The sequence below is a fragment of the Puma concolor genome, chromosome A1, assembly GCF_028749965.1.
Source record: "Puma concolor isolate L17-30 chromosome A1, mPumCon1.1.hap2, whole genome shotgun sequence".
NCBI classification, from domain to species: Eukaryota; Metazoa; Chordata; class Mammalia; order Carnivora; family Felidae; genus Puma; species Puma concolor.
This window is the reverse complement of record NC_141667.1, coordinates 3,880,273-3,905,818: the sequence shown is the minus strand read 5'-3', so window position 1 is coordinate 3,905,818 and position 25,546 is coordinate 3,880,273. Positions and strand designations below refer to the sequence as shown.

Genomic DNA, 25,546 nt, shown 5'->3' with positions numbered 1-25,546 from the left:
ACACGCTCGCTCTCTGTTTACCCCCAAATAACCACATGGATGCCCAGCGGGATGTTCCGCGTCCCCCTCCCAGCCCGTCCCACGGGAGCATCAGTGATGCGGGTGCCTCCTGGGGTCCCCTCCTCTTCCTCTCCTGCTCCGTGGGCCGCGGCAGGGCCGGCCTCAGTGTGCCAGCGCCAGCCGCGTGGGAGATCTGAACCAGCTTGCTGGCTGCACGGCCCACGCCTTTCCGCAAGCTGCCGAGTGCACTTCTAATCCTGGCCGACCCCGTCCACTCCGTCGAAGTGACGCACACAGCTGGGGCCGGGTAGTACAAGCTGCGGGACCCCGCGTGACATCGGGCCTCGGTTATCTGCGGGGGATGTTAGGAATCTCCCAGCAGGAAAGCATGGCATTCGTCTTACAGCCAAGCTCAGGCCTGTCTCCAAAAGCCTTCTCCTTTGGAGAAAACTACACATACTCGAACACATGAGACGTAAACCCAAGAGCCAGACGGATGGGGGGCCTTTGGATATTGGGTAGATGACTCTGGGGGGACCTCACCATGTTTCTACCTGCTGTTTCCACACCCCGGTTCTAACTTTCCCTCGACTGGTCCATTTGCTCAGAACTTTGCCTTCTCTGTCAGCACACAAGGTCCTTGACAGAACTTACTTAATAGATTTTACCTAAGTTAAGCACAGAAGACATCAGAGAATATAGAGACGGTTTGAATGCAAATCCCTCAAAACCAGAAAGACAAACCACAGGGAAGCACAGGAGGCCCAGCGAGAAAACCAGCGGGCTGCACAGGTGACTTACAGGAAAAACGAGGGACCTTCTAACCCGTGTAGACGCTCCAGCCTCTCCTGCTTCCGGGTCTGAGCCCTGCATGGGTTACAGACGCAGAGAGGTCTGTTCTGGGGTCCCCACTATCAGTTCACATCTGAGTTAGGTGCTGCTTAAAATCACCAAGCTGGCAGCCGGGTGCTGGTGACTTAGTCCCGGGCTGGGTGTTTTCTCGACGTCGCTTCTAGACAAGCCTCACCGGACAGACAGGCAGGCAGGCTGGACAGCAGGAGGGTGAACCGCTCGCGGACGTGCGGGGCGATGGCACACGTGCACTAACCATCCCCAGTTCTCTGGGGCTCTAGACTCGGACGAGTCTGCCTCCACAGGTAACTACGAAGGCTGGTTTCTCCTGCACCTGAAAATGACACGCGCACACTTCTCTTGGTCTACGTGAAGGAGATTCCTCTACGGCTAACCTCCTAGCAGCTAACCAGCTGCTTTTGGGCGCCCCACATCAGTTCTTTGATGTGCTTTGGGCGCCCCACATCAGCAAGAACTCAGCACGATAAGAACTCAGTAAGAGACCCTCAGTGCACACGGCAACACCTCCAAACATCCATATCTGCACACAACAAAGTGTTGATCCAGGATCTAAGGTCACAGTGATGTCAACGCTGGGTCACTTGCAACACAGGTGCAGAACTGGCTGTCCGGGAAGGAAGAAGGAGTCAAGTTTGCGCACCAACTCGACAGGAGGCTGCAGGAACCCTGGCTATCCAGCCCTCTGTTTCCTTTGGACAGGATGATCATGTTTTCTAAGTTTATTTATTTATTTGGAGAGAGAGGGAGAAAGAGAGAGAGTGTGTGTGCATGAGCAGGGGAGGGGCAGAGAGAGAGAGACAGAGAGGGGAGAGAGAGAATCCCAAGCAGGCTCTGTGCTGTCAGCGCAGAGCCCAGCACGAGGTTCGAACTCACAAACCACGAGATCACGGCCTGAGCTGAAACCAAGAGTTGGACGCTCCACCCACTGAGCCCCCCAGGTGCCCCTGTATCCTATATGGCTGTTTCTGCAGCCAATGGTGCCCAGCAGGTGCCAGCCTCCCTCTGCCAACCTCAAGACTCTTCTCCGAGACTATCCAGGACTTTGTGCACTTGGTACGTCACCTCGGACACAGAGCCCGCAGTGAGTGTCCAGCTCAGCACATGCATGGGGTGCACGGGCCGGCTGAGGGATATGAAGCGGGTACCAAGGTGTGTGGCCATCCCAAAAGCCTGCGCGGTCCCAGGAGGGATCCCCGGGTGGGCGCCCGGTGCACTGGGGGTGACGGGTCCCAGGCGCCAGAGTCCTCGTGTCCGTTTCGACCAGCATGTCTCCCCACCGCAGGCCGTGGGGTGTGGAGCTGAGGCAGCCGGGAGGCTTTGTGAAGCAGTGGGTCCCCAGCCCCAGGGGTTCCCCCCCTCGCCGTGGTGGGAGAAAAGCTGCCGACCTCTCAGATGCGGATAAGCCAACCCCGTCTCCATCCGGAGCCAGTGACCGGGGACCCGGACAGCTCAGAGACAGAGGGAGGTGACGCCTGTCTCCCTCTTGCGTGTCCCTGTCTCCCGGAAAAGCATCGTGCTTCTGAGACACCTCTCAGCAAACCTGCAATCAGTTCGCCAGTGGCTGGACATCTTTAAGATCGAGGTGTTTGACATGATCTTGGGCCGATTTTAGGGCTGTCGGCTGCACGGAGAACCCAGCTGGGGTCAGACGCCCGTTGTGTTACTCAGAAGATTGTCACAGCCCCTCTGGGACGTGCCCCCCGTAAAGCTGAGGGGACCGAGCACCAGAGAGGTGAAGGGTGCGCCCAGGGTGTGACGGCTGGTGGCAGGGCCGGGCCATGGCCACTCGCGGGGGTCCTGCCACTCGTGGGGGTCCTGTCTCGGGGCAACGGTGCTGGGGAGGGACAGGGAGCCAGAGTGCCCCCTGGCTTTCTCAGCTCAGTCTCGCACGTGTGCATGTGTGTCTGTGCAAACACACGCATGTACACGTGCGCCCTGCAGCCATCCACACTGCCCCGCACCACCTGGCAGGCCTGTGAACGGGTCCCTCCGACACGTCTCACGCGGTAGGGCAAAGCAGACCAGAGCAAAAGGCCCGGAGGCGGAGAGGGAAAACGCTGCCGTCGCCACGGTACACGATCGCTCCTGCCGTCCCGCAGTGATTGCGGTAAAAGTCAAGCCAACGGGATGCTGTCGCGAGAACTCCCACTTCCATTCCCAAGAGCCTCGGGACCACTTCCCGCCAAACATACCCGTTCAGGAAGATCTGGGTGCTTTTGCCTCTTCGCCGTTCCAGATGCCGTGACAGCACGTGGCACTTCCGTTCTCTAGACTCAGGCGCACCAGAGGCTCGCCAAGTATATTCGCAAACCTGCGAGACCTGTCTGGGCGACCACAGCTGTTCTTACCTGGGAGGACAGGCGGAAACTTTGCAGGAGACCACCCCTGTGACGGGTCGGGTGTGCGGATTGCAGAAAGACGTATTCACTGGAAACCTCAGGTCTCTGTAGCAGCCTTCTCTGGTGGTCATGTGTCCTGTGGGAAAGAGCGCAGCGCAGAACAAAGACTGAGACACGTGCCCCGTGGTAAAACACAGACAGAGCTAATGAAAGCTCTTTTGAAAAAGCATCTACCATATGGGCATGTCTTTAAGTTCATAACCAGTTAGCCAACTACTGACCTACTAGGACTTTCCTGACCTGTCTTTGTCATTTTTATTAGTAAATTCCGTCAGTTCCAAGCCGTGCAGATTTCCCTCCTAGCTCTGAACATCGTTAAAGGCCACATGTGTCGTGTAATTGGTGCCAACAGACATTGGATGAAACACACCAGTTCTTTTCTGTTGTTTCCAGAGTTGGGAACACCGCCCACTTCTCCAAAGAAGCAGTATGCCTGGCTTGTGTTTCCACTCGAGAAGCAATCGGTAAGAAACCAGAAACGTAGACAAAACAACACACAAAGCTGTTTATCGCCAGAGAACTCAGAGTTAAATATTTCCATGGTGGTAAGCTGACTAGCCACGTTTTCACAATCCTGACTGATGTGTTGTATCGAATGAGGTTAATGGAAATGACTGAAACAAAAGCTCGTTTAATTCTCAGCCCCCACTTACATCCCCAGGGCCGATTGTGGCTTTGAAGACATGCCCAAATTTGTTCAGTATCTCAATTCATTAAATTTACCAAAAAAGTGCTATTCTTTACATGATGTACCTAGGAGAGTCAAACGCAGAATGTTGGTTTGCCAACAAGAAGAATGTTGGGTAGAGAAGAAAACGGAGGGTCAGCGTTTAACGGGCACGTTGTCTATTTGGGAAGATGAAAAAGATATGGACACGGACAGAGGTGATGTCTGGGCAGCACTGTGAACGTACTTAACGCCACGGAGATGTGCGCTCAACAATGGTCACACGAATTTTCCATGAGTCTATTTTACCACCACACGAAGAGAACTCTAACTAGAGACCCATTTTGAAGGAGGATATTAAAGAGTTCATCCAACGGAGAGAAAAATAAAGAGAAAGAACCACACTAGTACTGATGAAAAATTAACGCAATGCAATCTATTAAGTTCTAGAAATGATGTGGCCCCTCTGGCCCCCTGGTCCGCCGCCCCGGCACAACTCAGAGTGCCCTCCTGTACCCAACTTGATCCCCCCGCCAGGCAAGGAAAAGACCAAAGAAGTGGTGTCAGGGAGGAAACAGCAGGTTACGGACCCAGGCACAGCCATCGCTCAGGCTAGGGGCCGTGGGAAGACGAATTCTTCTTTACTCAAGGAAAACTAAACGTCTCTAAAATACACACTTGACATTTTGGCTTCGCTTTGAAAGAAGGAGTGAGACAAGTCAATGTCTTCAATGCAGAAAGGTACACTCTCTGGGGAACTGGTTTTCTTCAGTAGCCAGGGGAGGAGAGGAGTCCCTGGGTCTAACAGGGAACCACCACGCAAGCTCGTGTGTCTGAGCCCCAAACTACCCACTTCCTGGGGCCAAAGCCCGGAAGGTGCTGCTGTAAGACCACAGGTGGTTTCACAGGACCCATGCAGTTTTATAAAAGTTCTCAGTTCTCTGCTAACTTTTCACAATCATATTTCTAATCAAGCTATGTAGTTTCTATTTGGTGCTCCCTGATGTAAATTTTGCAATTATTCCTATTTTTTAAAATGTCTATTTATATTTGAGAGAGAGAGAGAGCAGAGGAGGGGCAGAGAGGGACACACAGAATCCGAAGCAGGCTCCAGGCTCCGAGCTGTCAGCACAGAACCGACGCGGGGCTTGAACTCACGGACCATGAGATCCTGACCAGAGCCAAAGTCAGACGCTCAACCGACTGAGCCACCCAGGCGGCCCCTGACAGAAAAATCTTATATAATATATCAGTCGCTCCTCACACATCTAAGCCAGCTCTTTCTGCCCACACGTCCTGTCCATGTACTTTAATAAAAATAACTGTTGGTACCAAAGACGTCTCAAGAATTGTACCTTGGCCATGGCTCCGAACCCAACACCTGACCCCATCACGGGCACCTGCAGATTACAGACGCAGCGCTCCAAAACGCGAACTTGGCGTTGGACTCCACCTCAGAAGGAAGTGTGTCCCACGCTGTCCCACAGCGTCCTTGAGACAGTGACAGGCAGCCGTCACTGTGTCACACATGGCCCAGACACAGACACACAGACACTGGCATGTCTTCTCAAGACCTTGCAGGGGTGTGTCCATCCTCTCAGGAGGGAAAAGCAGGCTCTGCCCAGGATCCACTTCTGTTTCCCTGTGAGTGTTCCCGGGGGAGGGTTGTGCCCCCTGTCAGCTCTGGCCTAAGGTCCCCCGGCTGCCTGCTGGACACATGGACCAGGCTGTTGAACAAATACACAAACACAGACCCATCCTTGCAAAGCAGGCTTCCTGAAACTCCACCTGCCCGGGGCCCGGGGTCTCCCGTGTGGTCAGTGGGGTCAGCCTCGTAGCCCCCGACTCGACGCCTTCCTCCAGGATTCCTCCTCCAAGTCCAATGTCAAACGGATCCCAAGGACCTTTCCTTTTAAACACACACACTCTTATGCCGCTAGCAGATTTTCTTGTTTTAAACTCGAGGCTTCCTAGCCCTGCCCTCCCAGCCGCTCTGTGTCCTTCGGTGGTGACCTCCCTGCTCCTCTGATTACAAAGCTGGTCCACAGGCTGTCTCCTCTCTCCCTGGAATTCGTCCTCCACTGCCATCCCCTCGGCACACCTGGCAGATTTCTTCTCCCCTTAAATGAGACCCAAATACCCGCTCCTCTGGAGTCCTTTGGTCAGCGGCTCCTGGGCTTGAGTGGGCATCAGAACCCTCTTGGACTTGACACACAGAATGCGGCGCCCACCCCAGAATTCATGATTCAGCGGGTCTGGGGTGGGGACTGAGGATTACGTTTCTCGCCAACACTCAGGTGTTTTGCTGCTGCTGGTAACGGGGACCACACTTTGAGAACCACTGCTCTAGGCAAAATCAGAAGCCAGGACCTTTGGGTCTGGGGCTACAGGGGTGCGAGAGAGTAAGAAGTCAGCCTTGGGTTTTTGTCTCCTCCTGGCATAAGGCTCCTAAAACCCTTAAGAACTCCTGAGCTATAAGAGTATCTTTTGTATGCTAATGAGTGACTGGAGGCTGGGGCCCTGGGGAGCTCAGGATGGGGCAGGTCTCCTGAAAGATCCAGGGAGGAATAAAGGATTAGAACTTCCAACCCCACCTCTACCCTCCAGGGAAGGGAGAGGGGCTGGAGACTGAGTTCATCAGCCACAGCCAGCGATTGATTTAATCAACTGGGGCTATGTTACAAAATCTCCATGGAAACCCTAAACCACGGGGCTCAGAGAGCTTCTGGGTGGTGAGCACATCAGCATTCTGAGAGGGTAGCACACCCCGAGTCCACAGGGACAGAAGCTGCACCACGAGAGACCCTTAGAGAAGTCTCCCTCTACCCTGTCCTCTGGTCCTTCATTCCTTTCCCTTCTAATAAATCAGTGCTCATGAGGACAGATGAACCCGGAAAGGAGGGATCATGGGAACCCCCAACTTTGTAGCCACGCAACACAGAAGTGGGGGTACCCCGGGCACCCAGTACTTGCGACTGGTGTTTGAAGGGGAAACAGCCTCCTGGGACTGAGCCCTTAACCCTCTAGAATCTGAGTGACTCCAGGTAGGTGGTGTCAGAACTGAACTGTAGGCATCCCGTTGGCTGCTGGAGAGTTGGTGGTTGTTCGTAACAAAGACTTGGCCACCCACTTGGTGTCAGAAGAGTGAGTAAAGACAGTCCAGACGAGGCTAGCTCAGGCTTGCGCTCATCTGTCCTGGCGAACGGTCACAGTGACCCTCTCGCTCTCAAAGCACGCAGGTGTGGGCAAGACACAACGGTGCGTCCAAGGACAAGTTCAGTTAGGATGTACGTGTCATCCCTTGGGGCATCTTTCTGGAGGGCAGAGAGCATGGGCCGCCTGGCTCTCTAATCCCTGTAGCGTGTATGGGTCAGTCTGTCCCTGCGCTACTAGGACGGGCCAATTTCATTACATTTGGTAGCTTCTAAGATCAGACATGTTAATAGTGGGGGAGCTAATGCTTGGCCAAAACATCATCAAAGTACAGGTGTTTTCCCTTCTTTATACATGACTTAGGATGAGCTGGGCACCGTGTGGATGACTCACCTGCATACCGATGCAGAGACGAAATATGAGTCAATGTTTTATGAGCCTGCTTTTCCACTTGCTAACAAGGAATAAGAAACTATACAATTAGAAAAAAGAAACAAACGTGTGTTTAAGCTGTTCTGCAAAGAATCTTGGGGACTCCCGAAATTAAGCCCGTTTATCATAATGATCCAATTTGTACGAGGCCACACTGAGCAACAGTACAATTTCCTGAAACTGCTAAGAGTTTGTGCCCTAAAGAAAAGAGAAGAAAAACTAATCTTTTCTCTCCATTTATGTGTCGATTTGAAAGGGTACTGTTTTATTCTTTAACCAAGCTCCTATGACTTTTGAGGAGGTGTGGCTCTATAAATAACAGCTTCAGTTTCATTTCCTGTTTTGAAATTAAAGATATGAAATCCCGCTTCTGCTCAAGTCTCAACAAACCATCAGGCCTTAATGGCCACTGTTGGTTCCGGGCAAGTTATGGGCTCTTGATCAAGCAAATACGAAATTTGGTTCTGCTTTGAAACAGAAAAAGAAGTTTACTTGATTAAAGTGCTTCTTTTTCTTTTTTATTGCACACATTTGTTTGGCTTCACCCCGGACCGCCTCATGTCTGCCAAGTCCCAAGGCTCTTACCTGTGAACTGGGTAAGGGGGAAATCTGGAGCTAGGAATTCTGAAATAATTTAGGAATGCACTCAATATATGTATATCTGTAACCCAAAGGAAAGTCTGATGCATGTGCACATTCCAACTCTGCCAGTTATTTTCTTAGCTAGTGATTTTGGAGGCTTTCCTTTGTCTTAGCGGGGCACTGCTGGCCTGTAGGACAACAGCATTATCTGCTGGGAAGCATAGCGGCACCCATCGTAAGACTCGCGGCAAGACCCCGGATCCTGCCCACTAAGTGCCAGGAGCGCTCACTCTCTAACATCGTGGCGATCATGCCTGCACACATTTCCAAGTGCCCCTTACGAGGGGGAGCGCACGTTTGCATTGACGACCCTGTAGAACATAAGCGGATAAGGAAGAAAAGTCTATGATTAGGAAAAGAAAGGGGGAATGCAACCCATTGCCTTGACCATTTTAGCAGTTCATAGAAATAGATCAAAATGGGAGGGTGAATGACGTAGGCTCAAAACAATTCATTTAAGAAAAGAACAATGAGGAACAGGCTATAAAGCAGAATTCATGGGATGCGGCTAAAAGTAATACTCCGAGGACCATTCGTAGCCTTAAATGCTCACACCAATAACCAAGACCAGAAACACAAGAAGGTAATGTCGAATGAGGATGTGAGAAAAAGAGGATAGCCCGAGCAAGTGGAAAGAGTTGATCTAGACTGAAATGGAAATCAATGTATTAGAAAATGAACAGATGTCAAAATACGTGATGCAAACATGGGCAAACAAGTTATAAAAGGGAAAATGGAAAATCCAAGAGCTGACTTGGGGGGCGGGTGGTACTTGCTTGTCCGTGAGACTCTGGGTTAGATTCCCACCGATGCAGGAAGCAGAAGAGAGTTATGGCTTGTCCCTACTCCCTGGCAGCACAGGCACAGGTACGGGCCCTGGCAGTCACGAGGTTTGCAGCAACGCAGGCACTTTCCTGGGAATCATCTGCGCCGAGGCTGGCTTGGCTCTGATCATCGTGGGTGATTTCTGGAATGTTCCACAACCTCCTGATTCTTTAATAGCCAGAGTGAGAACTAATGGTGTCTTTCTCTCTGACCTTTACTCCTCCACCCTTTCCAGCTATTTTGTAAGCAAACGATCTTTTATATTAAATACCTTCCTGTGTAACATGCCTAGAAGTTTCTGTTTTCCTGGCTCACCTGTCACTGATACGCCGGCCTAATGAAAAAATAAGGAACAAGCACAAATATGCAAGACACGAAATGAGAATAAGAAAATATGCACACTTAGAAGAAAGGAAGGCAACTTAAGGAGGGCATTTTGGTCCAATTTGTAAACACAGCATTTACAATATTGCAGAAAAAGCTGGTTTTCTTAATGAGCAAAACTAACTCCAGAAGAGAGAAATAGTCTATGCAGTCTAATTACCATACACAGTACAAAACTGTATTGAAGACCTCATTCCTGAAAATATAACAGACTCAGACGCTTCAAATAGATTCTACCAAAAGTAAAAGAAGAGAGAATTTCAATGCCAGCTAAATCATGCCAGAGCATAAAAAAATAAGAAAGGTTTCCAACATTAAAAAAGTGCCTTTTAGCACACAAAAGAAAATTGCAGCCCCATGATACTTAGTGATATTAATGCAAAAAAGGAAAATCAGTCGGGAGGACAGAATCAAGTAGCACACTGAAAAAAATAGAAGCTACGTCACCAGCTGTTGTTTCATAGTAGGAATGTCAGGATGGTTCAACATGAGGAAAAGCAGTTTTTTATTTTTATTATTTACGTAAGAGAGAGGGGTGGGGAGGGGCAGAGAGAGAGAGGGAGACACAGAATCCGAAGCAGGCTCCAGGCTCTGAGGTGTCAGCACAGAGCCCGACGCGGGGCTCGAACCCATGAACTGTGAGATCGTGACCTGAGCCGAAGTCAGATGCTCAACCTACTGAGCCACCCAGGCGCCCCTTTAATTTCTTAATTTTAACAGATTGAGAACAAACATAAACTGCCCCATATGTGTAATAATGTTTAGCACGTGACAAACTTACCCTCCATTTTGGAAAAAAAGGTTAATAAAATAGGCAGCAGGTGAATATTTATTCTCATCAATATTTTGTGTATTTGTACGAGTTTCTGTGTATATCTATGTTTCTAGATAGATATGGATAGAGATGTTTGTATGTCTATTCAAGCCGAGAAGCCAACATTATGGGAAACAGTGGAAAATTTCCCGTTAAGGGATGGAATAAAAAAGAACTTTACTCATGATCCCTGGAGTTAAGATGATTTTGGAGACGCTGGCTCATACAGTTAGACCAGCAGACGGGATATGAACATTACATCAGGGGAGCAGCTTCAGGAGGTATGATTATGTATCTAGAGAACTGACGGAGACAGAGAGAGAGAGGGGGTGACCGCGGGTTGGTGGGTAACCAGGGAAGATACAGCGAGGGACCCAGGCTGAGCTGAGATAGGGCAGAGCCGCCCGTGGGAGGAATAGGCACCACCGCTGAGATGGCCTGAATCTGTTCCGGGGGGGGGGGCGGGGGCCATCCCGGGGACCGTCCAGCAGGATGTTCCCAGGACCAGACCCACGGGGGCGCAGAGCTGCGCAGCGGAAGACGGCAAGGCCCCCGTGGTGAAAGGCAAGAGGGAACCTGGGGGAGAAGGGATCTGCTGCTTACAGGACGGTGAGCAGGTGTCAGGAAGGAATGTGTTTGCAGAGGCAGGAGGCCCAAGGCCCTGGGGGGTGGTTGTGGGGGTAGGGGGGAGGCCGGAGAGGGACCGAAGATGGCCGGGGAAGTCCCGTGGGCTGTGGGGCACAGAGAGGGGCCGTGGTGTCGGGACTGGAAGCCGTGTCAAAGGTGAGGGGCAGGAGGGTGCCAGTCGGTGGCTGGTGGGCAGGACGGAAGGAAAGGAATGTCGTCCTCATGAACAGGTGCGCAGGGAGGGCAGGAGAGACAGGGAGGGCGTGGGAGAAGGAAGGAGGAGTTGTCTGAAGGCTGAGGACGCCTGAGCACGTTTAGGGACCAGAAGGGGGGAGACACAGAAGGAGAGGAAGGGCCTGTCTGGTGGCGGGGAGGAATGCGGGTGACAAGGTGCAGGCTGTCGGCGGAGCATCAGCTTTGGAAGGAGGAGCACGTCCTCTGGATCAAAGACAGGACTGAGCAAGGGGGACCCGTGGCCTGGTGGGGACAAGCGGGGCTGACATTCAGCCTCCCTGCGGAGGGGACCCGAGCTGCACGGGGACAGGGGCGCACAGAGAAACCACAGAGCCCATCACACCATCCGCCACCCCGGGCCCGGCTTCCAGCTTGCTTCCGAGGGCAGGTGAAGTGCAGCCACAAAGACCAGGAGGTCTCGGACCGAGGGAGCAGGGACTCAGCTCTCCGGACACGGAAAGCACATGGGCAGAGATGCTAACAGCCCGACTCTGGACGTTGTCCAGGAAAGTTCTTGCCTGTAATCCTCCCCCCTCAACATCCACTCAACCCGTCTTAAGTCCCCTCCCAGAGAGCATCAAGCTGACCTCTGGCCATCACAGTCCCTGGTGGGCAACCTTCTGCTGCCACTTACTTGATCGCTGCAGCGTTCACTGAAGTCCCTGTTCTTTCAGAGCCGGCTCTGCCCAGGGAAGGGGATTCCCCTGCGACTCCTGAGCGCGAGCGGTTCCGGCCGTGCCTCTGATGGCTGCCTGGGGCTCCGGGCAGGGGCCTGGCGACTGGGCTTTCCATACAACGTTAGGAGAGAAGTTCCCTCACAGAGACACAACAGCAGGGACTCCCTGCATGGGTTCTGAACTGTCGCGTGCTTCAAGAACACTGGGGGCGTCGCAGAAGCCGTCTGCGGTCCCTCTGTGCCCTAGGGCTCCGGTTCCAGCAGGTGTGGGGTGGGCCCAAGGATCTGCATTGAACAAGTTCTCCAGTGAAGCTGAGGCTGCTGGCCTGGGGCCCCGCAATGCCCACAGCACCTCAGATACTCTTCCAGAAGATCTCCCCTACTGTCGTCTTACTCTGGTAGGCAGCCGGATCCGAGGGTGAAATCACCTCCCTGCTCCATATCGGTGCCCACAAGCAAAAAAGACTCCGTGTGTGTGTGCGTGTGTGTGTGTGTGTGTTCTCTGCCCAAATCAAAGCGTCTCAGACTTTAGGAACTATGCCTTCAGGATACCCACCAAAACATGGAGCCTAACTTTGTAATCACTAAGGAATCTGGGGGGTCTGGAAGGATTCGTTGTTACAGTGTGTTTACATTCATTGTTACAAGCATCACCAACGATGCTTGAGTGAACTGGCTCCAGAACTGAACGGCCACGTTAAAAATGGGCTGTTCACTCCATACCTAGGAAAGGCCTCTGCAAGATGATGGATATGAACAGCGTGGACCTGGGAGGAGGTCACCATTAAGTCTGGAGAAGGGTGCACGCAGGGAGGGGGCACGTGGGAAAGACATGGGATGGGATGCACGAAAATGCTCGCAATGACCTTGGGTCAGAGAGTGGTCTGTTTGCAACATTTGTAGCGAAAACTAATCACAACATCTACAAATTTGGGCCTTCAGGAAAACAGACATCTGTCTTGCTGACATCACGGACACTGGGAAGCGGGAGGTGGGGGCCGGAGGGCCCCGACCTCCCGGGCGACATCACCTGACCTCCTATTAGCCCACAGCCTGTCCCCCCACCTGCCCTGCTTCTCCCTCCCTCTCCTGCTCACTCTCCACTGCAAGGCTCGGCATCGAAAGCCTAAAGGGGTGCCCGAGGGCGGGAGGACACAGGCCAAGCAAAGAGCCGACTGTCTGGTTTGTCTTTGATCCGTCCTACAATTGTTGACTGACACAGTGACCCAGAAAACCGAACCAGAAAGCAGAACAGGGGCCCCATAAAACACACACCTGTGTACTTGTGCACACGTGCACACACCCACGCACACACGGAAATTCCCGCCCCAGCAGAGGAGAGAGAGGAGGGCAGACTCCCAGTCCGCCCCCCTCCACACCGGGGCTCCGCCCCCCGGCTGGGCCCAGACACCACACCTGAACCCCTAGGGAGCGGCCAGGCGTCACAGGGCCCGTGGCCTGGCTGCTTGGGAACAGGCTTAGGTTATGTTCTAAGAAACTGCTTTTCACAGTTAAGCCAGACCTACAGAGAATCACAGGAGATGAGGTTTTTGTTCTGCCCAAAGACCTGAAAGTCTGTGCCCACAGGCTTGGCTAAGAACAGTCCCATTTCCTCTCTCGACCCTGACTATTTGCCTTAATTTCTGTATGGAGCCTAGCAGATCCTTCAGCACTTCCCCCCAGCGCGCTCTCAAAGTCCTGCCCGCCCCTCTGGTGTCAACCCACTGAAGTCACCGGTGTGTCCCCATCGGTAATCTCACCCACAGGAAACACGGCAAGACCTACATATTCAGCAAAATAGAAGAGCCCCATGTCTGTGTACTGCGTCTATGTGTTTTCTCAAAAGGCTTTCTTGGGTTCGTAATCAGAGACTTGTGCTCACCTTAAGTGGATGATTGGCGGACTCAAGACCTCGGGCAGTGCGTTCTTCGGGTAAAGGCCGGTGTCACGGAATGGGACACGGCCAAGGACAGATGCCAAGATGCCAGCCGGGGGGACAAAGGGAAGACAGACCTCCCACACGGAAGAGATTTCGGACTACCAAACACAATGACAGTTTGGGCATTAGCGTGGGGCGAGCGGCGTCACGTCGGGAGGCCCAGGCTTCCCATGACCACAGGGTGATGTGCTGCTCCACGATCCTGGGCGCTGCGACAGAGCCCGGCCCAGCGACCTGAGTCAGCAGCGGGGAGGCTGAGAAATCAGAAGACATTTACAGGATGCCTCTCTGCATCTTCCTTAAAATGCCGCATCCAACAAACTAAGCCATCTGTTACCCAAACTGAAGCTTCCGGGCGGTACCTCGTGCTCTCCGTTCACACCACTTGCCCCTACGCTGCCTCAACGTCCTGCCCCTTGGCCTTTGTCACACCACAGCTGGAAAATGGTGAGCGGTGCTTTGACCCCTCAGCTGTAGCACTTATAAGCATACACGCCCGCGCACACACTTCTCCAAGGTTCCGCGAGGCCTCACGCAGCCCCCCCCGCAACATGTGTCCAGAAACTTTGAAGATGGTACCATCATGCAAAATAGGGAGGAATGTGTTCAGCATCCCTGCCCTGGGGCCACATGGGTAACAAGATCATTAAGTAACTCCCTCTTACTTCAAGAGTTTTCTAACCCGCACTGTCCCGTTTCTGAGGCGGACCGTAACGTTAACAGAAAAGAATAGGACCTGACATTTAGTTGGCTGGCCGAGGTGTTAAGAGCTTTACAGGTATTATCTCATTTAATCCTTAAAGGAACCCTGGACGGTAGATTACGTCATTATCCTCGTTTTATAGATGGGCTCCCCAAGGCGTAAAAGGCTTAAGTGGCTCGTAAGATCGCAGGTTTCTAAGAGGCACGGCCTCCTCTCCACTCCTGGCGGTCCGGTCAAAAGCATCACGCTGTGTGTTACAGCTCATCTAGGCACCACGGGTCACCTACTGACACGGTCCTTTCCTCCACTGTAAGATACGCACGGAGATATTTTAACCTCTGCTTTGGTTTTTGTTTGAGGCAGAAAGAGATTCATAACATTTTCTGTTTTAGAACGCTTCATACACGGAGAACAATTTTCTAAACTATATTTCACGGCCCGCCGAGTAAAGGCCTGGAGCAGGGGAACTCGGATTCTGAACGATGAAACTCACATCCGGGTACTGCTTCCTTCTTTGTGTCCAGAAGCAAGAGGGAGGGGACGGGAGCCCCGGGGAAGCTTCTGGCCGTGGAGGCGTGGAGGGCACCTGTCTCTGGGTAACAGCGGGTGACCCCGTACCACCCTTTCCAAACACGGCCCTCACATATAAATCAGAACGGTGTCGAGATCCTGCATTTGTCCCCGTGACAAATATGCCCGCGGTGGCTGCTATGGTACAATGTTCGACCCCTGGACACGACGGCTAATAAGAGGCAGCAAAGGCCACTAATTGACCACCACCCAAGACTGTGCCAGCGCTGTCACAGAAGCCAAACACAGAGAAGGCAGCAGAGAACAAAATCAGACATACGCCCAGGTCAGGTGTTACAGGGCCACGAACAGCCTGGAGGGAGGGTGGCGCTGGTCTGGGGCGGTGGGGACCACCACCAGCTGCCCGGGGGCGTCTTGGGGCTCCTCACTGGTGAGTGAACACGGCAGACACACGCTCAGGACTCCGGCCGGGAAAACCAGGGGACGCAGTCCCTTTCTCAGGCCCAAGGAAGAGCTCAGAACATGAGAAAACTCACAGGGAAGAAACCGGTGCGGAAGAGAATCGAGACCGATGAGAAACAAACCAAGGCGATGGTCGATTCAGGAGGAATGTTGGAAGGATGACACGGGGGAATGTAGACGTCTTTCCGCTTCAGGCCACTTGCCCCTTTCCACGCGGCCGAGGCGCCCAGACCCTGGGCATTCCGCGCAGATTAACTCGAGAGCTTAGGTGAAATTATCCGATCAATCCGCTATGGCCATTCACTTCCACGTCTGCCTCCACCTGATGTCTGGCTGCTTTTCCCCCATGATTAAATCAGATCATGAGTAAAGGAGCAAAGAAAAGGCAGGTTGAGGGGGCTGCTGGTAGGCCGTCGATGGTATCCGCACGTCCCAGCCTACAGGCTGCGGGGGCTCACCATCCCCAGGGGCAACATAAAACATTACGGGCCAGGTGCCTATCGGACAGCTCAGGGATGCACAAATCCTAGACTATTAAAATGGAAACGGCACGACTCAGCCACACATCAAACGCACTTGCAGGTGGCAGGAACGCTCCAGCTCTTAATGTGAAATGTATTTCCCCAGCCCGTATAAACGAGAATAGACATAAAAGCGAATTTAAATATTTCTTTCTTTGAGTGTTTTCAAATTTCTGAATATTCTGAGAAAATAAAAATATACGCAGACAGCCATATGCCCAATAGCATTTAGGGTTTCTGGGTTCTGTTTTTACAGCAGGTTATAGATAATTGTGTTTCAGGAGAGCTTCCTGTAGAAAGGGGTCTCCTCAACCATGTAGCTGAACGCTTACTTTTTTATTTTTATTTCTTTTAATGTTTATTTGTTCTTGAGAGAGAGAGACAGAGTATGAGTGGGGAGGGGCAGAGAGAGAGGGAGACACACAATCGGAAGCAGGCTCCAGGCTCTGAGCGGTCAGCACAGAGCCCAATGAGGGGCTCAAACTCACAAACCACGAGATCGTGGCCTGAGCTGAAGTCAGATGCTTAACCGACTGAGCCACCCAGGCGCCCCTGTAGCTGAGTATTTATTAAGACTCAGGCATTGGTTCTCTGATGGAGGGCACATCTGCTAAGCAATTTCTCAACAGTGCTTACAATCGCTCAACTACTTGTCAGAAAGAAAAATCACGTAGTACACAGGAATGCCAGGATCAAACTGGTCAATATTTTTAAATGATCCATATGAACAGGTAAGAGAGGAGGAGCATAGTGTTTAAAGGATACAGTAAGGAAGTCGAAGAGAAGCAGCCTCTAACTGCGGAGAGCCCAAAGCTACCTCCTGCCCAGGGAAGGGGGTGACTTTTATGAGCACTGCACTCAGGCTTTACCTCTACCTTTACATGGAAACCGGCTCTGGCCAGCTCTCGGGAAATCATTTTTAAATCTTCACATTTTGCCAAAGTGTCTGGAAAGACTATGATTTGATCAGGCTATCTCCAAGTTTTCACTAATTCCAAGTGTACAGTGAATTCCAGCTGTGGTCAAAAGCCCTATCCTTCTTTTATGAGGAAACAGAAACCGATCATCTAAGTAAAACTGTAGGAAACCTAAGGAAAACGAGAAGAGATTCCACAAATGAACGCACGCAGTCTCTGGGTCTCTGGGGAAGCATGCATCATATCTGCCGCTTGTGCTAGAGATTCATGGATGTGTCACGAATGAGCACTGAAGGTCCTTGAAATCAGAGGAGGGAGAAGGAAACCAGAGTGGGTGAATTCCTGGGATCTGCTCAGGGTCTAGATGATTCCCAGGTGTGCGTAGGTGACAGCTGTGCCTGGCATGGTCACACTGAGCGTACCGTGTCCTAATGCGCCCCTGAGCCCCAAGGGTGGCAGTCATGGTCATTTACGGATGGCCCTTTGACGTCCTCATGCATCTATTCTGCTTCACAAGGAACTGGCCAGAATCTCCGATTTCCCTGATGCACTGACCTGTCCTAAACGGCATAGGGACATGCTGCTCCTCTTGCTGTTGGCAGTCAGGACCATCTTTCCGGTTCCAGGGCAGCAGGACTTGAAGCCCCACAGCAGGAGCAGGGTGGGCAGAGCCAGGCGTGACCATGTGACGGGAACGTGACCTCGGACGGACACTTGAACCCACCGCCCCTGATCTGGGAGGTGTGCCCAAACTGGGGAGCCTCTAGCAACAAGTAAGGATCCCTGCTTCCGGGCAAGGGATAAGCTACCCCATTTCACCTGGGCCCTTTGAGCACACTTGGAGACATGAGCGGGGGTGGACATCACAGCCCAACCCCCCGAGGAAGGTGCTCTCTCTCCAGGAAATTAATCAGGGTGTTGGATAAAGACACGGAGGCATTTTTATGAACTCGGTTCAAAGGTAACCCAATGCAGGGAGGAAAGAACGGAAACCATCTCACATTGGTCTCTGGGACCTAGAAGGCCAAGCTCAGCCTTTAGTTATAGTTTAAAAATACATATATACGCTTTTCTAAGATTCAGAGCATTCTAGCAAAGTAAGGATGGGGACGATGTCATCTGAAGCGGCCGCTGTGACAAGAGAGGGTGATGTCAGCCAATTGGCAGAGTAACTGGGTTGACAGCATGGGGGCCATCTCGGGGCGACCCAGGCTGCCCCTCTGCGACTGAGACGTTCAAGGTCAGCTGGACCCTCACTCCCTGTGCCTCGCTCTCCGGTCCTCTGCGCATTCAGACCTGCGCACACCTGAGTCCCTCCTCTCTCCAGATTGTTTGTGTTTTTGAGGACAGAGCCAGCGTATATAATTTTTCTTTACAGACCTCTATCTTAGCATAACACCTCACACATTTAAGGAGGAAGGGCTGGATTGAAGTCCTCCTTCCGTGGCTGGAGTGTGCGGATGCACCACGGTTCATCAGCTGCAACGCTAACTTTTCATGTGAGCTAACGATGATGTTACTGTTTCCCTGTTCAACTCACAGACCAGGGGAATTAAGTAAGTCTCTGCACCTTTCCCCCCTGGCTTCAAGATGTTTGAGGCTCAGATCTGTGCCCACAAATGTTTGTTGACTCCACAAGTGAAGGAGTAAACGAATGCTTTGACATCAATAAGACGCGGGCAAGGTTGCCAATGATCCCATTCCATTTTCTAGCTGTAATCACTAAACTAATGAAGCTTACTTGTACTACTGGTAGATGGTGAAGAGAATATTCTTGGAAAAGTATAAGAGAGGCTGGTTTACAAGCTACTTTTAAGATTCGTCCGAGAAATTTTAATTGTGAATCAGATAAATAGTTTCACTTGAAAGAAAAGCATTATCCCCAGGTATTGCATCGTGCATTTTGGAGAGTTTAAAACATAACTATAAGCCAAACTTTAATAAGCATTTCACTTGGAAGTACATCAGTGGTTTGAGGTTATTTGAAATGCACTGAACCAACTGAATCGGATGCTGATTTTTTCTTAAATTACAGCATATGAGGGGGTGCCTGGGTGGCTCAGTAGGTTGAGTGTCCGACTTCGGTTCAGGTCATGATCTCATGATTTGTGAGTTTGAGCCCTGTGTCAGGCTCCGTGCTGACAGCTCAGAGCCCAGAGCCTGCTTCGGATTCTGTGTCTTCCTCTCTCTCTCTGCCCCTCCTGTACTCATGCCCTCTCTCTCTCTCTCTCCCAAAAATAAATAAACATTAAAAAAAAATTAAATTACAGCATAAGTAATTTTGAGAACTGGCTGCTGTCTTTACATTAGAAACAAAAGTCTAGTGACGACATCACCATATGAAAAAAGTCACCGCCTCAGACTCAGATGTAATCAGCAAAGCCAGTTCCTGTGCTAACAGTACTCTTGGCTTCCTGTCTCTCTGTGTTAAGTCCTTATCCCCTCACCTATGTCGAGACACCAACCGAGAGCCCAGGGAAGGCACAACTAAGCAGGATTACAGAAGTAAAAAATGTGGTTGCATCATAAAAGTGAGTGGAAAGGAAAAAAAAAAAAGGAGCAGAGAAAGCTTGTCAGAAAAGATGAAAGGCCGGATCTGCCCAGTGTCTTTCAGGAAATCTTATCTTCTACAGAGAGATGGGCCCATTAGAATAGATAAGGAAATGGGATCTTTTTAAAATCATCACCACCACGACGACGACGACGACGACGACCACCACCACCACCACCACCACCATCATCATCATCATCATCATCATCTTTCCTCCACGGAAGCCAGGTAATATTTCTTGAATGAAACCAGAGGTGGGGGAGTTTTCCAAGTGTCTCTCTTCCCATTCATGAATTCCCTAACTGGGTCATTTAAATACCTCCTTGTAGACATCACGTTCACGGGGAGACAGGCTAAGAAAAGAATGCTTTAAAGGTTTCGCAACCCAGGATGTTGGAAGGTCTATGCAGCTAGAGATCTTAAAAATAGAACACGTGCAGGAAAAAATGAAAATGGTGCCTATACCTTCCCCTTTCCCCGGGGGATCGGGTTGAGAATGTGGGCGATGCACTGACAGAAGCCACCAAGAAACCAAGACAGTAGACAAGTGCTCTATCAGATCTGCTGGCGAATTTGGTTGTTCTCTCATACAACTGAAAAAGCGATACTGGATTCTTTCTGAGTCGTCAGCCTCCAACGTTCATTGTGTAGACAGTTATAATGCAGAATTGAAATATCCTGGCCTACCTTGTAGAAGTGAGAGACTCCCATAGCACAGAATCAACGAAGCAGTTGATAAACTTTAAGTAACTAAGGATTTATCGGCAGAAGGCCTGTGTCATCAGGTATCAGCAGATCCTGAAGGGCCAAAGTTCAGAAAGGTTTAGACAGTGAATTCTGGTCAACTGTTTAATGAAGACATCCACTTATAATCAAGTCTGGGAAACGAAAAGCCCCTGCCTCCAAATAAATCACTGTCATTAACCTCTGGCAAATAACCATGTGATTACAGACTACTGGGAGACGTCTGACAAGTCTACTAAATGTGGATCAAAACATAGCGGGCGTTAAGACCGAACAAGAGGAATCTTGACCGTCAAGTGGTCATGAAACTAAGAGGTGGCCACTCCGCGAGGGGCCTCATCTCACTACATTTCGGTCTTGTGTTCAGGGGACTGCAGTCCCCGTCAGTCATTAGGTGCTCTATTACGAAAGGAAGATGGCAATTTGAAAACACACTGTGCTTCGCTGGTAGAATAATCTCTGTTAAAGAATGTGAACGGACGCCAGCCAGCGAGACACGGGTACCGCTGGAGTCTGGCAGTGGTGGGAATAAAATGGGGTCAGTGGAGCTGCTTGAACCCCTGCTGCCTGCTGGGTGATCTGGGCCGATTCCCGAGACTTCTGTCGAAGTACCCCTCCATTTGGAACGCAGGCAGGCCTGGTTTCTGGCAGGAAGACTCTCAGAGGAGCCACATCCTATATGAGGTGGTAAAGGACATGCATCCTGTGCCCCATCTGCTTGCCGAAGGGAGTAACGACGGGGGTGGAACTGGAGAGTGTTACGCCAAGTGAAATAAGTCAGGCAGAGGAAGACAGATACCGTATGTTGTCACTCTTACGTGGATCCTGAGAAACTTAACAGAAGACCATGGGGGAGGGGGAGGGGGGGAAAGTTAGAGAGAGGGAAGGAGGCAAACCATAAGAGCCTCTTAAATAACGAGAACAAACTGAGGATTGATGGGGGGGTGGGGAAGAGGGGAAAGTGGGTGATGGGCATCGAGGAGGGCACCTGTTGGGATGAGCACTGGGCGTTGTATGGAAACCAATATGACAATAAATTACATGTAAAAAAAAAAACAGAGAGAGAGAAACCCTAATTTCCCACCAACTTTCCATCCAAACTGAAAACAAACAACACATTTGCTGACTCTACCATGCAATTCTTCGAGCAAATGATTATGGAATAAGTTCTGGGTTGGTGTATAATCTGCAGAAGCATGAGGGATGTTGTCAGATTGGAAGAGAAATGGAGGAGAAGTAAGTATGATTGGACATCAATTTTCCCACATCACACACAGGGGATGCCCACGAACACAGTCTGCTTCCACCATTTCCTGAATGGCATAACACGGCAGCTTGTCTGGCCCCATCCCCAGCGAGGGGGGGGGGGGCCCACGTAATTCTCCACAGCAGTATTTTTCCTTAAAAAGCTCTTCATGGGGCGCCTGGGTGGCGCAGTCGGTTAAACGTCCGACTTCAGCCAGGTCACGATCTCGCGGTCCGTGAGTTCGAGCCCCGCGTCAGGCTCTGGGCTGATGGCTCAGAGCCTGGAGCCTGTTTCCGATTCTGTGTCCCCCTCTCTCTCTGCCCCTCCCCCGTTCAGGCTCTGTCTCTCTCTGTCCCAAAAATAAATAAACGTTGAAAAAAAAAAAAAATTAAAAAAAAGCTCTTCATGTCAGAATTTAAATATGATTGAAATATTTCATTCTTAGTTTATAATGGGAAGGGTTAGCACACGCCAAGCACATTGCTGCTAACTGTCCAGACGGTTATGTTTTTTCATTAATCTTTGTTTTCCTCTATTTACTTCAGGCCTTTCGTTTAGACCAACTATTAAGAATGTATGAATTCATTTTTTTTTTTTTTTAATTTTTTTTTTTCCAACGTTTATTTATTTTTGGGACAGAGAGAGACAGAGCATGAACGGGCGAGGGGCAGAGAGAGAGGGAGACACAGAATCAGAAACAGGCTCCAGGCTCCGAGCCATCAGCCCAGAGCCCGACGCGGGGCTCGAACCCACGGACCATGAGATCGTGACCCGGTTGAAGTCGGACGCTTAACCGACTGCGCCACCCAGGCGCCCCTTCATTTTTTTTTTTTAATTTAAACTCAAATTAGTTAACATAGTGTTGCATTGGTTTGGCTGACGGTCGTAAGTGGGAAGGATTTAGCAATCCAGGCCTTCCTATGGAAGGAAAAAAGGTCTCAGATACACAACTTAACCTTCTACCTGAAGGACCTGGAAAAAGAACAGCAAATAAAGACCAAAACCAGCAGAAGAAAGGAAATAATAAAGATTAGAGCAGAAATCAATGATATAGAAAAAAAAAACAAAACCCACAAAAACCAGTAGAACAGATCAATGAAACTAGGAGCTGGTTCTTTGAAAGAATAAAACTGATAACCCCCAGCCAGACTTATCAAAAAGAAAAAGGAAGGGACCCAAGTAAATAAAATCACGAACGAAAGAGGAGAGGTCACAACCAACACTTTAGAAATACAAACAATTACAGGAGAATATTGTGAGCAATTATATGCCAACAAATTGGGCAATCTGGAAGAAATGGATAAATTCCTAGAAACATAAACTACCAAAAGTGAGACGGGAGGAAATAGCAAATTTGAACAGACCCATAACCAATAAAGAAATGGAGTCAGTAATCAACACTTTCCCAAGGAACAAGAGTTCGGGGCTGGATGGCTTCCCAGGGGAATTCTACCAGACATTTAAAATTTTTTTTTTTTTTTCAACGTTTATTTATTTTTGGGACAGAGAGAGACAGAGCATGAACGGGGGAGGGGCAGAGAGAGAGGGAGACACAGAATCGGAAACAGGCTCCAGGCTCTGAGCCATCAGCCCAGAGCCTGACATGGCTCAGAGCCTGACGCGGGGCTCGAACTCCCGGACCGCGAGATCGTGACCTGGCTGAAGTCGGACGCTTGACCGACTGCGCCACCCAGGCGCCCCCTACCAGACATTTAAAAAGGAATTAATATCTATTCTTTTGAAGTTGTTCCAAAAAAAATGGAAATAGAAAACTTCCAAACTCATTCTATGAGGCCAGAATTACCTTGATTCCAAAACCAGACACAGACCCCACTAAAAAGGAGAATTACAAACCAATTTCTCTCATGAACATGGATGCAAAACTTCTCAACAAGATACTAGCAAACCGAATCCAAGAGCACGTTCAAAGAATGATTCACCACGATCAAAATTTATTCCTGGGCTACAGAGCTGATTCAGTATCTGCAAATCAATCAACGTGATACATCACATTAATAAAGAAAGGGTAAGAACTCTATAATCCTCTCAGTGTATGAATTCATTTTCCTTTTTTGTTTTAAATTCCTTTTTAAAGTTTATTTATTTTGAGAAAGTGCATGTGCGCATGAGCAGGGGAGGGGCAGAGAGGAGGAGAAAGAGAATCCCTAGCAAGATCTATTCTTTCAGCGCAGAGTCTGACACAGGGCTCAATCTCACAATCTTGAGATCACAACCTGAGCCGATATCGAGAGTCAGATACTTACCTGACTGAGCCACCCAGGCAGCCCGTTATTTTTTCTTCATTCATTCATTAGATTCTTAATTTATGCAAGTTCCCATTTTGTGTACCTTTTTCTAGAACTTAAAGACACAGCTGTCTAAATTAATTAATCATTAAAAGCTGGAATTCGCAAAGCTGAAATCCATTTGCCCATATCAAAACTTGTCTGTTTTCTAAATCTAGAATTTAGTATTTTGCTCCCAAATTTGAAAAATTGACTCGCCACCCTTTGCCAGAGCATATGTCTGGCTCTGGCTGAAAATGTTCCTGTCGTCAGCCAACGTTTTCAATTTTAGACTTTCTTTGACGGTCCAATTTTTATGGCATCAGGATGACCAAGCCATTGACTGTCATGTGAAATTCTTCTTCCTGACATGCTGTTTCTAGTCATTTCCACCACGATTTGCATAACGTTCCTGTAGTTTCTGGGTGAATTTCAATATAGGACTTCGCAGTAAATTTGAGCAAGACCATTGGACCCAAACCTCAGTCTGCATCACGATATTTTCAAGGTAAAACTTCTACTTCTCATCACCAACATGATACGTAGAATTTGAGTGACTTTTATTTGAATAATCTCAACTCACGAAACTACTCTTTATCAAATCTTCACTTGGGTGCAAAGCAGAAACCGGTTCACCAAACGACTCCCTCAGAGCAACATGCTGACATAGATGGACGAGAGAAGGCAGGCCCGGCCTTCCGGTGACACGCAGGGCCAATGGCCTCTGCTCTCCCTCTGGGAATGGGGCCCCCTGCCAGGACGTGGTGTGGACCTGTGAGTGCAGTGTGCCCGTGGCCCCTCAGCGCTCCCCCACCGGAGAGGTGTGAGAGGTGACCTACCCCCTCCGCAGGAGACTGAACACTCGGAGCGAATGATGGCCCATGTGTAACGAGGCTGGCCACTGGGCTTCTTCTCACCCCGCAACCGGGGCACCGAGTACTCCCAGGCGACACCCGGGTTCCTTCCCTGAAACAGAATCTAGAAAATGAAAAGGGGGCAGAGAAAACAAGTTAAAATGGAACTGATAAATATAAGCTAGTTTTTAAATAGTACTGAAGCGACAACATCAACAGGAAGTTGGTTACGTGATAAACACCGTCCATCCTCTAAAACGTATACGAACTTTCTAGACGGAAGCGAACGCTCAAGAAGAAGCAAGCGCATCTAGAAAAATGTAGACATTCGACTCGTCTGCCTTACGTTTCGTGTGTTCCTCTCTTCAAGGCTTCAAACACCTCTGCAACCTAACTCGGGTATCTGGTTATTTCCCCCAGCGTTTCCTTGGGATCCCCTGCAAATCCCGTCCATCTGAGGCCATCAGAAAGCAATGCCTATAAAGCACTCTCACGCTTCCTGGTGCGTTCTAAGCAGTCAGGACTCATGAGTGGATATTACCCATGCCACCCATCAAAGTTACGGCAGCGTACTTTCCAGTGTGACCGGATGCAGGGGTCTTTGGACGACTGGCACATTCCAGGAGAAAAACACCTATCCCTAAAGATCTCTCAGGTTGAGCCTATCTCAGCACCTTGAATTTGGACTCTTCACCTCCTAGTTTAAAACGCAACCGTATGGACCAGTTACCTTTGCACTCGTGAATGTGTCAGATCGCTGATCTCAGAGAGAAAGCTTTTTACTTTGGAAGCCTCACCATTGATCAGTGGACAGAAATCCCATCTCTGAATCTGGGAGCCTTTATTGGTCCTGATGTGATATTCCAGGGGGGTCAGATATTCTCTGACCACCCGGCACCGCATTCCCCACCCCTGACAACACAGCTCTTGGGTCTTAGTTGAGGAAGGTGTTGTAGGACAGGTATAGGTGGCTGCATGGTGAGGCCCCTGAGATGCTCTCCTGTCTGACATCCTGAGCCTTTGCAAATCTTCTTCCATCCAGAATAGTTCCTAATAAGCCACACTCA

General features: G+C 50.2%; 1 protein-coding gene across 1 annotated transcript in view; it reads right to left on the bottom strand.

The window, feature by feature from the left end:
- Positions 1-25,546, bottom strand: part of ADAMTS16 (ADAM metallopeptidase with thrombospondin type 1 motif 16) — a 162,048-nt gene that overhangs the window by 40,722 nt on the left and 95,780 nt on the right. Inside the window, exons 17-18 of the mRNA XM_086675632.1 lie at positions 24,465-24,603; positions 3,222-3,348 (exon numbers count right to left, since the gene is read on the bottom strand). Of these exons, the coding sequence (XP_086531758.1) occupies positions 3,222-3,348; positions 24,465-24,603 (266 nt within the window). The remainder of the gene's footprint in view (positions 1-3,221; positions 3,349-24,464; positions 24,604-25,546) is intronic.